Raw genomic sequence first — 14763 nt, 5'->3', positions numbered from 1 at the left:
TTTCTATGCGCTTCAGACCAAAGCGCTGTTAAAATCCTGCTGGGTTTAGACCTGACCTCCAGAGCTTAATAAACATGACAGGGCGTTTAGACTGTGGCTTCATATTTTAAAACAAGTGAGGTTTTTGCTCTTGCTCTTTGTATTGAAGAGTTGTTACAAATCTCCCTCTGAGAAATCACCTTCTAATCTCTAGCCCAAGGTTAACCATGGTTGGTTTCTCTTCCACGCCAGCTGTGTCCTTCAGAGGAAATAGAGATTTTCTTCGTCCTCATTGTTTTGCATACTTTTTCTAGAACTGACCTAACTACTGGATTCCTCTAGTTCTTGCTTCTCTAACGAAGGTCACTTTTCTCTGTTTCCCTGATCCCTGTAGTTCTGTCCAGGAATGGTGAATTCAAACTGGGAAGGCCGGGGAGGGGACAAGACCTACAGCAGATGAGGTTTTGCCAGTATTTTGCACAAGAGCATTGAACACACAGCTGTCCCTTCTGGAATTGCTTTGCCTGATAAATCCTAGGATCTCATTTCTCAGGGCTGTTTTCTGCTGTGGTTTATGGTGGTCACAAAATAAGCAAGACACCCTTGTCTCTCCTTCTTCTGTTTCCAGCTGATATGTGTGGTTTGGATTAGCTCATTCATTTAAAAAATTAATTGACCCCCTAATGGTTAATTCCCTGTTGCTTCCATTACATGCAGTTTTTGAGGGCAGCCAGTTTTCACATGCAACTTCGTGGTCTTCCTCCGGGGTGGTGGTGGTGTCTGCAAAAGTATCTACTGCAGCTGGTCTAAACAAGGGTAAAGCACACAATTTCGTGGAGATTGCTGCATAGTCTGTGTGGTGTTAACAATAAGCATGGATTGTAGGCACTGAAAAAAGCTTGGTAGCGTGCCTGATTGCATTGTCACTGGGAGAATGCGAAAGTGACACTGGTACTCGGACTTGGCAGCGAAGGCGTTTCATACGAGACTCTCCAAACTCTGCGTTTAGTTATTTTTCATGTCCAAATGGTGCCTGGGAGGTAGGTGACTCTCTCCTCTGGCCAGGCTGCCGGTCATTATGCTCACTTCTTTTCTTTCTCCCCAATGGACTAGTTCTCACTTGCCTCTTTTTTCAGTAAATTACAATTGTGGAGGATGATGCCAGCTTTCCCAGAAGTGCTTACGGTGCCTGGGATAAGAGCGCAGAGATTGAGACTGGGATGCGATGCAGTAGCACAGCCGAGTCACCTCGTTCTTTCCCCTCTCTCCTGGCTGCTCAGGATGTGGTGCAGGAGGCTGGCGTGCCTGCTCAGGGTGCCGTGCCAGCTGAGTGGAAGCACGAGACATCGCTCACCGTGGCTGCCCCGTGACGGAAGGACCGTCCTCGCTGCTGCGCCTCGCTGGCATCATATGGCCCCAGAGTCCCTCAAGTGTGCCTGGCAGTTACACGGTGACCATCTAGGTAGGTGTGTTGGGTGCACGTGTACCTGCTTTTGAGTCTGTTTGGGGAGAGGAGTGAGATTTTCCTGACCTTGTTCCCCGGGAGTGATTTTTTTTTGATTTTTTGTTTGTTTGTTTGTTTCTTCTGAAATGGCCTGCGTTAGAGGGATGCACGCTGGAGTCTGTGTTTCATGTTCCCTTTGGGAATTCCCAAAGGCAGTATGGAGCAGGTTTGTCTGCTGGTGGCAAGACTTTCGTGATAAACGAGGCAATCCTAAATCAGAAGTCAGATCAAGGGATTCCTGAACAATAACTGCATCTGAGCCTTGCCCTGTCAAGTCACTTATTTTCTGTGTGATGCTCGGGGCTCTGACTAGCCAGTGGGATGGCTGGTTTGGTGTGTGCCCTGCTCCCTCGCCCTGACTTGCACAGGTTTTCCTTAAAACACTGATGTGTGAAACGCTGTTGTTATAGCAGGTTTGCAAGCAGCCTGTCTGTGGCTGGATGGCATGAGCAGCAGGAGGCAGGGGGGGCGTAAAAGCCTTTTTGATGCAAATAATACTTCACTGTGGGACTGCTTAAAGAAAAAGCAAGGAGACTGTGTCTTAATGTGAAGTAACACAGCAAGGCAGTTACAAATGCTGATTTTTGTCCTTTTGGTTTTGGAGGTGACTAGGCAACCGAGGCACGTGTTTCCCCTGGCCTGTTCGGTTTGGTCCAGTGTCTGTCTGCCTGGGTGATGTCTAATGAGGCCAGTTAGTCACTTGTAAGCCAAGGGAATTGCTCGGTACTTTATCCAATACAATGGCCCCAAGAAAGGATGTTGTTGTTTTCCCACTGCGGAGTGACCTCGGATGCTTGGATTTCAAAGCTGAGTAGGACTAGAGCAGGAAGGGCTCTCCTGTTGCCTCTGCTGGCTCTGACCCCCTTCTGAAGGGCTTTGAGTATTCCTAAGCTGTCCCAGGATGGAACAAGGAGGAGAGGCTTTATTGTAATGCTAAATGGATATCAAAGCTTCGCATCAAGGTCTTGATGTTGTCTGTAATGTTTGTGTAGTTTGGATGTTGATATGATTATTTGGTTGACTCTTATCTGTATTCCTGTGCCGGGGTCTACAACTGCGTTATGTAGAGCAGCTGCTGTACAGCTCTGAGTTTACTTCTTGTTGAAGAGAGATGACAGATGTAAGTATGTGACCAGCATGTTTGTTAGCCGTGCTCCTTCTTCCTGTTGCAGGATGAGATTGCCTATAGACTTGGTAAGAAGGGAGAGCATGGCGAGATCACTGACGGCCAGGCCTTCTATGAAGATACTCTGTCTTCATCATGTGACAAGCTAGCTTAATTTATGTAAAGAGTTGCTACGTCTAACGGCCTCTGCGTCCCCTATAAGTGGGATCATAACTTGTGGGCTCTCGGCATCAATGCATCTTTTGAGCCTGTCCTTCTTTGCAGAGCTCAGGTATGCGAACACGCTGATGCGCTTCGATTTTGTCTGGCTGCGGGACCACTGCCGCTCAGCTTCCTGCTACAACGCCAAGACAAACCAACGCAGCTTGGACACAGCTAGCGTGGACCTGGGAATCAAACCCAAGGCTGTCCGAGTGGATGAGACCACGCTCGTCCTCACGTGTAAGTAGCAAAGTGACTGTACCCTGCGTGTTTTTACGGACCACCAGCCCTGCTTGGAGGGAGTCTTGTTGATGGATCCCGTCCTTAGGTTTGCTGGGAGAGGGCAGCCTTACCTCTAAATCAGTAGCTGTTTGGGAAGAGATTTAGCTGTAAGCAGATTTTAAACACTGCTGTCTGAGCAGCCCTGTTACTGTAAACACATCTCAGTCTTAAATTTGTGTCTGTTTTTCCTCCCCCTCAGCCCTTTTTGGGTAGAGGTGTGCGTATCTTCAGTGTCTGGGTATTTTATTGGATTGTTTGAACACAGCAGCAATGCAGGTAGTGAACAGACTGGTCAGGAAATGGTTGGTTTTCTTTTCCTTACCCTATCCTATTTGAGCTGGTATCCCTGATCAGCATTCACATTTTCTGTCCTTTCTCCTTAGCTTCCCAGCTGCTTTCTTGCTTTTGTTGTAGCTTACCTTTATTTATGCGCTTGTCTTCAGTGCTTTACTTCTCCTTGGAGTCCTGTCAATAGAAAACAAAACCACTGAAGTTGAAACACTTAGCTCTGAATTTGGTGTTGTTGCAGCAACGACAATGGTTTTAGGACTTGTGGCCTTAACCGGATAATATTTTGGATGGCATCAGGGTGCAAAGAGTCTGTCACCAGACAAAATTAAAAGGGTGAGGACTGTCCTAGACTGGTGGTTGCACTGACCACAATCTTGGGCTGTTCAGTGCGATTGCAGTGACTGTGACTCTTCTCCCTTGTCAAAGGGCCGGACGGGCACGTGACGCGGTACGGGCTGGAGTGGCTGGTGAAGAACAGCTACGAGGGGCAGAAGCAGCAGGTCATGCACCCACGGATTCTCTGGAATGCAGAAATCTACCACCAAGCCCAGGTCCCATCCGTCGACTGCCGGAGTTTCCTGGAGACAGATGAGGGGCTGAAGGAATTCCTGCAAAACTTCTTGTTATATGGGATTGCTTTTGTAGAGAATGTCACTCCCACCAAAGAGGACACAGAAATCTTAGCAGAAAGGATCAGCTTAATCAGGTAACTGGGGCTGCCCTGGGAAGGCCACTGACAGCTTTGTAGAGGAGCCGTGAAGATTAGACTGTTATTTTCTTTTTGTTTGGAAAGGTGCTGCCGCCTTATCCTATATATTGTGCAGTGTGGCCTGGTTTGCCAACAGAGGGTCTGGGTCTTCCACAGCCCCTGGCCACTCACTTGAGGTGAGATGGAGTATCGCACTGCGGGATCTGACCTCGTTTTAGGGGAGAGCCTGGAGTCACTAGGTTCTGGAGCTGCCTCGGGAGCATGTGATGACTTTTGCGATAGAGGGACTGCGCACAGAGAGGAGTGACTGAAGGAAGTAGCCTGTCTGGGAAGACTAGAACTTTGCAAGGAGAGACATTTCCTGTTATGACTTGAAAGGTTAGGAGGGCAGCCCTGGCCCTGGGAGCCAGCGAGATCAAAAACAATTTGTAGCTCTTGCTAAAGAAAAATATTGAGAAATGTTTCTTCTGTGTTTGTTCAAAACACACCAACAGGATGGCAAGCCGGGGTTTGAGTTTCAAGTTTTATCCAAGCTGCAGAAACAGTTTAACTTGCCTTGGGCCATTGGAAGAGGAGGGATTTCTTTTAATGAATAGTCACTCCAGATAGAAATGAGGGGCTCCAAGGAATATCCAGCCAACTTTTTTCTCCAGATACCCTCACCCTGTAGCCCCTGAGTACTGTTTGTCCTTGCCTTCTGTCTGTTCCCTTCTGTGCACGTAGAGGGGAGCTGGGTGAAAATGCAGGATCCTGAGAACAAGAAATGGGATTATTAGGTAACCCTGCGGTGGGTACAAGCAAGGGCTAGCTGCACTCTGGCAACTCCTCGTGTCGCTCAGTGGCTTCCTTTATTTGACTGGGGCTGATGTTTGATGTAGAAAGAAGATCTGTATTTGTGGAGGGGAAGCAAGACTTGTTGCCGTCAGTCTTTTTGGGAGGAAAGAGAGAAATTGAATACTAGAGGAGGCATTAGAAGCACCATCTCTTGACAATATGAATTTTGTTAAGTTGTTCTGTTTTAATTTACTCTGTACATAGGATGGAGGGGAGTAATCTCAAATGCAAGAGAGGATCTGCTTCACCACCACACTGATTGCCACAGTGCTTTGTGATAACTGCCCGCCTCTTTTGCAGGGAGACCATTTACGGTAGAATGTGGTACTTTACCTCCGACTTTTCTCGGGGAGACACGGCCTACACCAAGCTGGCTCTGGACCGTCACACCGACACAACCTACTTCCAGGAGCCCTGCGGGTAAGTGCTTTTGCTGGTTCACAGACACACAGTGCAGAAGGCAGGAGCGATTCACAGCGATGCCGTTTCTAGCGGCACGGGCTTCATTGTCGCCGGTGCTGCTGATGGGATGTACTTCTACTAGTCACACAGCAGTTCTGGGTCCTGCCTGATTGCTGTGGAGTGGGGTGGTCTGTAGATCAATTTTTCCTGTGCTTGAAATTTCTAAGTCTTCCAGAATGCAGGCAATGAAGGACTTGGCTGTTAGATAGCTGGTTGCTGCTTGGTATTGCTGTGGTTCGAGTAGTCTTTGTAGCTACGAAGAAGGCTCAGCGCTATAGTCGTTTCTGTGCTACCCTGAAGCTTATCTGACAGTCTCTTCTGAAATCGCCCTCCTCAGTCTCCAAAGTGACACACAGCAGTCAACCTCACAGAAATGAGCAGTTGATTTGATTTGTCTTTTGGGCACATCTGGCAAGGCTCAGCTCCTCCTGCAGCAAGTGCTCCTTATCAGCTGTTGTACAATTTGCTGCAAAAGTTTGCTTTGACTTAATCCTGCTGACCTGGGGCAAGCTCTCCTCACCCACATCAGCACCGTTTGTTTTGCTGGCTGAGCTCGATTAGCGGTAGCCTGCGGGGAAGGAGGGAGAACAGCTCGCCTTGGCGCAGCCTGCAGTAACTGTCTCTGCCCTCCCAAGCTGTGAGTGGTAGCTGACGTACGTGCTGTGCTCACGTATGCTCTGCACAGTCGCTCTGCTTCAGTTCAGGCAGGTTGGGGTTTGCATTTTGGCAGTGGTGCAGCCCTGTAGGTAGTCAGAAACCAGGCTTCCCCAGCCCTTCGAAGTTCACACCTGTCTGGGCTTTTAAAAGCAGTTTGTAGCTACAGCATCGTTTCCCAAATGCTAGTTTGCAGGCTGCTTTTCTGGTATAGCCTCCGGGCTGTGAGTTTTACACACAGCTGGAGAAAGGCAGCAGCCCTGATCGTGGTTCACAGTGAAGTGCAGGAGACTTGGGCTTAGTTTCTAGCTTAATTTTTTTTTGTTTGCTTTCATTTCAATCAAGAGGGGAATCATTGGGAAATGGCCTGGGGGAGAACCGATGGAAGTACTGAGTCACCATCCCTGGAAGTTGAGTCACCATCCCTGGAAGTATTTAAAAGGCGTGTGGATGTGGTGCTTAGGGACACGGTTTAGTGGGCATGGTGGTGTTGGGTTGACGGTTGGATTCGATTATCTTAGAGGTCTTTTCCAACCTTAATGTTTCTATTATTCTGCTGTGATCTATGGAACTAGGGCTACAAAGAGAAGTCATCCAGTCCATGCCTCCTGCCCTAGAGCAGGATTAGCTCTTCCCAAGTGAGGCTGTTAACTTGCTGAACATCTTAATGGGAAAGGTCTGTGGTGCAGAGCTGTAAAAGCAGAGGAGGACTAAGGGGTGAGATCTGTTGGCTGCATGTGGGTTTCAGAGCAGCCCTTCAGACCAGGAAGGGTAGCGCTACCCAGCACCCTGAGCACTGTTTTCTGTGCCCAACCAGGTGGGAAGCTTTTGGGTGGTAGCATTTGTTCTAAAGCAGCCTGGTGTCAGGAGCAAAGTAAGTGGATTTTTGTGTACTCTGTAGAGCTAGAAGTATATGCGTAAAGTGTAGGTCCTGCCATACACTTCAAGCCAGATCTAGTTGGCTTCCCTGTTCTCGGTGAACAGCTGACTGCAGAACCCATGTGCTTTCATGACCTGACAGCGTTACCTGCTTGGCTGACTTGTTTTAGGAGCTCACAAAATCTTCCCCAAAATCAAATAAAAAAAGTAATTAGTAATCAGAACTTCAGCCTACAAAAGAGCTTTGATTAAACTGCTCAATGCCAGAACTATAGCACTCATTAGCTATTTTTATACCTTTCTTTTCTACTTGGAAGTGTTCCTTTCAGATAGGTCTATTCTCATCTGCAGCTATCTGAAATACATCAAGCGACAACAGCATGGACTAAGTTAGTCAGGCTAACCATTAATGCTTGCGATTCTGCAAAGCCATAGTTCTGCAGGAAAAACATGAATTTCTGGCTTTCCTGAGCGCCCATCTCTGCCAGAAATCCCTTCTTCCCAGACTGTTTCAGACTTGCTTCCGAAACACTTGAAACATTCTAAAAGAAATGAGGTGTTTTTCAAGAAAGATGTGTTCATTTGAATGTCTGCTTTCTCTTGCTGGTTTGGCTGAAATCAGCCAAATCTGACAAGTCTTAAGTTAAATTATTGCAAAGGGTAGAGGATAGAAACTCCCCAAGTATGGGAAAGACAGCAACCTATCTCACACATCAGGTGCCAAAGAGCCTGCCCTCAGAAGAGACTTTCTCAATGCCCTGAGCTGCAGGAGGAGATTGTTGCCTTTGAGGCACAGAGTGTCCTTTGCTCCAGTGCTTGTGGACTGACTTTGTAGAAGTATCCCGAAACTGTTGTGGGTATAAGGGTGGTTAGAGTGCCCAGGTGAAAAGGTGCTGGGAGGTCCTGGCACATCACTTGCTGTGGGCCTGGGTTAAGAGGCCTCGAAGGGAGATCCGAAGATAAAGACCTTCCCAGAAGGTCACCATTAATTTTCTGATAAGTGAAGTTGGTACACTGTGAGAATTGGGAGTAGGTGGCTCGAGGCAGCTCCTGGGTATTTGTTCCTAACAGTACAATGCCGACCTTGCTTGGATGAAGGGAAGGAGAAGCTCCAGAGAAGTAAGAGAAGGGCAAAAGCTGAGTTGGATGGCTTCCCACTAGGGAGGGGGTGTCCCTGTAGGTGGACTTCTCACTAGGGACTCCTCTGCTCCAGGCTTTCCAAAGCGTCTTTAATGTGCAGCCGCGAAGGGCTTCTCCTGACTGCCTGTGGGAGACCATGATGTACATGCCTTTGAGTGAGAGTCACCCTGGACTCCCCGTGCAGTTCGTGGAGAATTCAGCAATACATTTCTTTAACTGTCCTCTTGTTCAGAGATGTTCTAGGGAAGTTAGTTCCATGCTTTTGAACCTCTGCATCCTACTGCCTGGATGGACTCTGAGCGACACACCCTGATCCTACACCACTTGAAGTCTCCCAGGCTCATGTCACTTGGTTTGGGAGGCAGTGTAGGCAATAGCCCTCTTCTTGGAAAGCGAAATGTGTGAGATTGGGCCTGAAGAAACGGCAGGTACAGCCATTTCTTGCTGGTCTGTCCCCATTCCCTGGCAGGTCCTAGCGAAATGAATTGTATTACAAATAAGTACGTTGCAACTATCAGAAAAGGGTGGTGCATCCATCTACATCTGTCTGGGTCCGCGGGGAGCACCTTCTCTCCACAGGACAGGCAGCCACGGTCTTTTCTCTTGTCCTCTGGATTCTCTCACCCATGCAGCATCCAAGTGTTTCACTGCCTGAAGCACGAGGGCACGGGCGGGCGGACACTGCTGGTGGATGGTTTCTACGCGGCAGAGCAGGTTCTCCGGCAAGCCCCCGAACAATTCGAGCTGCTCAGCAAGGTGCCGTTGAAACACGAGTATGTTGAGAACGTGGGAGACTGCCACAACCACATGATCGGAGTTGGGCCGGTCCTCAATGTCTATCCCTGGAACAACGAGCTTTATTTGATCAGGTAACATCAACGTGAGGCCTCTTGCTTATGGGGAGGAGAGGGGATTGTGGCAGACAGTAGTGGTTTTCCAGAAGATGTTGTAAACTAAAGAACAACATATGTTTGAGGGGCAGGGATGAAACCACAGAAACACCCTGCATTTCTTCCTGGGCTGTGCGTTGCTTTAGAGGAAGTGTCAGAACCACCGATACAAAGATGAGTGTCAGTGCTAAGCTTTGACTTTTCACTCCTGTCATCCTTCCTTCAGCTCCAAGCCCTCATCTCACTTCGTTTGAGAGGCAGTAGAATTTAGCCCTTCTCTGAAAGAGCCTCTAGAAACTAGCCTGGCATACAGGGAACAGGGAGAGTGCAGACTGGTCCTCTTCCAAAGGAGATTTGGGCTGCTTGCTGAAACTCTTGGGCTTGGCTTAGCGCAGGAGGCTGTCCAGCACTGCTTCGCACTTTTATTCTGAACAGCCCTCAGTCTTGCCTGTTGTTGCGGCACATCCTTCCATGGAAAACCAGCAAGGACAGTTTTATATTTGACAGTGAACTCCTCCTTGCTCCCAGTGTTGTGTATTCTCCTGAGAGTCCTGCACTTGCAGCAAAACCTCCCTAGTCATCTCTGTAGCCTCCCTCAAATACTGACTAATCCTACAGGCTCCTGAGGTTTCCTTTGGAAATACCTGGCTGTGCTCGTGGAGCCGTGTGGGCAGTCTCTTATCTCTTCTTCACTTTTAGATACAATAACTATGATCGTGCTGTCATCAACACCGTGCCTTACGATGTTGTGCATCGCTGGTACGCTGCTCACCGCACACTCACCACAGAGCTCAGGAGACCAGAAAATGAACTGTGGGTCAAACTGAAGCCGGGCAAGGTAGGACTTGGAGTTGGGAGGCTCGTGTGTGTTTGGTAGAGGGAGGGTGGCAGGGTGCTCCTTTGGATGTGTAGGCTTGTTGCGACTAAAGTAAATGTTTCAGGCAAGGTCCGTATGCTGTAGTTTTCCTCTTTACAGCTGTTTTAAGGTGCCCTGTATTGCAGTACTGGCATCTTTTGTATGTGTGTTCCTACTGTCCTAAAGGAATATGAGCTTCCAGATAAGGCAGAAATGTTTAATTCAAACTCTGCCTCAGAGGAAAGTTAGTCCCAACTGGGGGAGAGGAGGAAGATCTTCCCAGTCACTGAAATGAGGACCCTCAGAAGCAGAGAGGCTGGAAACACTTAATGTTCAGCCTCTAATTTCTTCCAGAAGAAGATTTTATTTTGATGGAAATGTAAAGGTGTGGGAAGCTGAATTTAATTCTGTTCTGAGATAATATTCGAACCCTTACACTGCCAGAAATCGCAGGAGACCTAGGTTATCTTCACTGTCCCAGAAATGGCTAAGGTGCCTTAGCACACCTTGGTACCGAACGGAAGGAGCTCTGCCCTGTGTTTGAAAGGCTGATGCTGGGTGCAGCTTTGGAGGAGCTTGAAGAGCTGGAGTCACAGTGGTAGATTTGAAGGTGTTATGGTGCACGGCTTGTTCCTTCAGCTGTGCCTGCTTGAAGGGGTTTTATTCCTACAAAGTCTAGATTCAGCCTGAGCCCAGGGCCCAAAAAATTAAACAGTCCAGCAGGGAAGATGATCATATCAGAGCCCCTACACCTCTTTGTTCCCAAGGATGCCTGGGCGGGAATTGGCACTGTAGAGGCTGAAGATGGCCAGTTTCTCTTGCTGGTGAACTATTGTGCAACCTCTCCAATAGAAAAGCAAAGCAACAGCCCAGAATGTATTTCTGTGCTTTGCTAGCTGTCGTGTTTTAACTTGTGGTTAGCAGCAGAGCAAAACTGCTGGCTTCAGGTAAAACAGCTGTGCTAGATCATATGAAACGTCTGGCTATAGTCTCCTGTGCTGTCTGACAGTGTTGAACAGGAAGGGTCATGCCCACCGTGGCATACCTTTACTTGCTCTTCCAGTCTCTAGGGATCTCCAGCTCCAGGACCTGTCCTGTGAGAGGGTCCTGGCCCTGGCTGCGGTGGTTGTGCTTCTTCTGACGGCCTTTTCTCTTTACCCACAGGCACTGTTTATAGATAACTGGCGCGTCCTGCACGGACGGGAAGCGTTCACAGGGTACCGCCAGCTCTGCGGCTGCTACCTGACGAGAGATGATGTGCTGAACACCGCGCGCTTGCTGGGACTCCAGGCTTAGCCCAGACCACCCTCCGCGGAGAGGCAGTCGGACCTCCAGCACCACCACGCTGGTGCGTCACCACGACGAAGATGTTGCACATACCTCAGACACCTCCACCCTCTCCAAGCAGTTCTCGGTGCCGGCTCAGGAGAGGGAGCAGGTGGAAGCCAAAGGTTATGGGAGCTTTATGGGACCATATTCTGCCTTTGAGCATGGTCAGCTCTTGCTATCTGTGCACCCAGCCTGGTCTTTCCAGCCAGTCAATCTGTCTCAGCTCTGCTGGGTGAGGGTTAGTCGTGCCACGGGAAGTGCTCCCAGCACCTATTAATGTGAAGTGCTCCTCCAATCAAGTGCCTTCAAGATTTGAGATCTTTGCATTTTTTCCCTGTTGTTCAGCCTTTTTGTCAGCTGGCAGTTCTAGGTTTTTTTTTAGCAGAGCAGAATGGAAATCTGTGGGATCTGGTCTCACCCCAGGCTGGACTTCACCCCTTCTAGAGAAGATGAAAATCTATGGTCCCTATTTGATGAAAATGCCACTGCTCAAACTGAAGGCTGTTAGCATATTTCAGTGACTTCTTTATTCTTAAACATACTACGTACCGCTGTAACAGTCACTGATACAAGCCATGCTGCTTGAGGGATGGCCTGGAAAGAGAACCTGGTATAGTTAGGGTATTTCTGAAGAGGTTTAGGTTAGAAGGAAAGGGGGAAGTAGCAAGATCTGCATGTTGGGAAGGAGAGATGACTGTGTTAGACGAGGGATGTATTTCTCACGTTTCCTTGACTTCCAGTAATGTAATGCTTGTGTTCTTTCTGCCCGTTGCACTGTGCTGTATCAAGGGTGAAGGCTCAGCAGCTACAGTATTTGCTGACAAATTTCCCACTGTGCCTGCTCTTTCATCTTTTCTGAAGAAGGAATTTGTGTTAGGTCATCATTACACTGGCTGCTGGATGAGGTGGCTGGTTTTTTTCACCAGATTCTCCTGCATATGAAGGTAATGAACACAGAGGTGCCTTTCAGCTCCTGATAGCTGGGAGGATAAATTGGACACTGGCACATTGAAGGGCCACAGTGTAAGGAACAAAAGCAAATCCTATCATTATTAGAAACATTGGAATTTTAGAATCAAGAGGGGATTTTAGGATTCGTTTATTTTTCATTCTTCCATATCTTTGGTGGTGTTCACTCTACTCTGACTAGACCTTAAAACAGGGCTGGTCCCTTTCACTCCTGGCTTTCCTGCACAAGCAAGATGCTCTTGTGTCCCAGGTACAAGTGCAGCGCAGATGCACATGTGCTAAACTTGCTGCCCTCGTTTAATCTAAATACTGAAATCTAGATAGTGTTAAGAGGCACTCTTGAAAGCTTCTCTTCATGTGGGCTAAGCTACCTGATGCTGTCTTTCGCAGTATTTCCCGTCTGTGGTGAGCCACTGCTGCAGTCACCAGGAGTTGAAAGGGGTTTCTGAGGGAAGGCTTGCCCTTCCCTCAGGTCAGAGGATCAGAGGATATGTGAGGCAGTGAAACATGAGCAATGGTGGCAGGCGATACAAGCTCAAAGTGAGCTGGCTTCTGTCAGGTACGTCTCCCAGGGCCTGTGAACGGCTGCCTCAGACACGCAGGAACCTGAATTTTCCTCTAGGCTGAGCCAGTGAATTCCTTGAGCAACCTGCAGCATATATTCTGTTTCTTTCTTTATCAGGCATTTTGTTTATAGGTTGTCCTTAGGTGCCAGTTAGGCCAGCACAACTTAGATGCGAAGTTTTACAAATCTTGGTTAATCATATTGAAGTAGCAAACCACAGCGGTTGTGTACGCTGCCCCTCACGCAGCCCGGCTCTCGTGCTCCGGGGCTGGTTTCACCCTGTGCTGCTGGGTGAAGCCGTGGCCTGGAGCATGGGGGAAGAGGTGGTGACAAAAAACAATCTCTGTGCTAGTTGACAAGGGAGGGGACAAAAGGACCCTGATCAGTATTTGAAACCCTTGAGTAGCGGAGCCCTCTTTCAAAATATTTGAGGGTATCAAAGGTTCCTGAGCTCTTTTTGCCTCCCTATGCCCCCAGGATATGAGGGAAAGTGCTTGGGTAATGTGGAAACCTTCCTTTAGTCAGTGAGATCAGCTTTACCTTCCCCTGCTTAGGAGACCTCCATCTTTATCAGCTGCAAGCTGAAAATCTGCCGCTACCCTGAGCTGGAGTGTGCAGGACTATAGCTAGCACAAGGGAGAACCGACCAAAGTGTATTGATGACTGATTGTCGTGACATAGGTGCCTTTCTGACAAGGAACGTGGTGGCAGTAGCTCTGCCTCCCACTGCGGCTGCTGCTACCAAGGGCTGTGGTCTTCAGACATTAATCTCCTCTTGGAGCCAACTCCAAGCCAACACACTCCGCAAGGTGATTGTGTGTTCTGTTTTGAGGAAAATTGTTCACAGTGAATGTAGAAGAAACACATTTCCTCATAGGTATTACTCAAATTAATTTAGCCACTTCAACAATAAAATGTGGAGTGGAGAGAGCTTTGTTTAAATCTTGCGTTTCACCTCTCCCCGCTTCCCAAGAGGGCTAATTTCTTCCTAAGCAGCTTGCGGAACAGGTTCTGTTTGCTGTAATGATACCAGATCGGTTTTTGTAATCAAGCTTTTTCAGTTCTTTCGGCCAATAAATGATGAACTGCTTTCTTCTTCTTCCCGCTACACTGGTGATCCAATGTGTGTGTTTAAGACTTTTTCCAAAACTAAGAAATCAAGTCTTCAAATAAATGATTTATAAAGCGGTCAGCTTAACAAAATATATATTTCAAGCAATGATGAACTTGAAAATAAGTCTGTATTACCCATCAAAGGTGGAATAAACAGGAGGAGCAGTAAAACAATGCATCTGCGTTGACTTCTCATCGTTCGTTCTTTCACTGACCACACGATGGCAGAAGATGCAAGAAATTAGTATTAAAAAGTCAATGACAAGTCCCATCCCTAGGTGGCTTTAGGGCTAGCAGTCACGCTGGTTCTCTCTCTTGTGCTGTTCTTTTGAGAACCCCAGGAATTGCTGTTCAAAAGCCTACATGACTGTGAACATTTTTAAAGAGCTGCAGGCTGTGATGGGTGGAGAGGGGAATGGAGAGACACCTAACCTTCTGCACCCTGAACAAATTCCCCCACCCCACATGCACCTTCTGTTGCCTCCACTTGCCCTCTGGTCTGCTCCACACCGCCCCATTTGCTCTCCAGTCCCCCCCACATCCCTCTATTTGGTGTCTTGTCTCCCTAGGAGCCCCTTTCGTTCCCTTGGGACCACTCCCCTTCCTCCTGGGTGTGCAGTACAGCCCATCATTCAGCTTTTGGTGCTCCCCAGAGTCCTCAGTCCTTCAGTGAAACCAGAGCTCCCCCCCCATTTATCTGCTGGTCGCGTCAGGGAGCCCCATTTTTCCTCCGGTACGCCCCAGAGCTTTCTGTTTTCCTCCCAGTGTGCTCCAGAGCCCCCTGCTCACCCACAGGTCTCAGGATTGCTCTGTTTCATCTTTTGGTGCATCCCCCGCCCCCCGTTAGCCCTCCGGTACAGCCAGGAGCCTTTCGCTCCTCACAGGACTGCAAAAAAGAGAAAGAAGCTGCTTTCAACCCAGCAAAGAATAGTTTCATAGAAAGAGAGGCTACCAAAACAGGAAAAAGAATGTATGTATCG

At 48.3% G+C, this 14763-nt stretch overlaps 1 protein-coding gene across 1 annotated transcript; it reads left to right on the top strand.

Annotated features, from left to right (window-relative positions):
- Window positions 1-1260: 1260 nt before the first annotated feature.
- TMLHE (trimethyllysine hydroxylase, epsilon) lies at window positions 1261-11125 on the top strand. The gene is made up of 7 exons (XM_009584658.1): window positions 1261-1441; window positions 2874-3050; window positions 3810-4089; window positions 5227-5346; window positions 8694-8930; window positions 9651-9789; window positions 10972-11125. The coding sequence occupies exons 1-7, from the start codon at window positions 1261-1263 to the stop codon at window positions 11101-11103; spliced, it is 1266 nt and encodes a 421-aa protein (XP_009582953.1). The 3' UTR covers window positions 11104-11125.
- The last annotated feature ends 3638 nt before the right edge of the window (window positions 11126-14763 follow it).

The sequence above is a fragment of the Fulmarus glacialis genome, unplaced genomic scaffold, assembly GCF_000690835.1.
Source record: "Fulmarus glacialis isolate BGI_N327 unplaced genomic scaffold, ASM69083v1 scaffold21289, whole genome shotgun sequence".
Lineage (NCBI taxonomy): Eukaryota > Metazoa > Chordata > Aves > Procellariiformes > Procellariidae > Fulmarus > Fulmarus glacialis.
The sequence above is the reverse complement of the archived record's forward strand: the minus strand, read 5'-3'. Positions and strand labels throughout refer to the sequence as shown.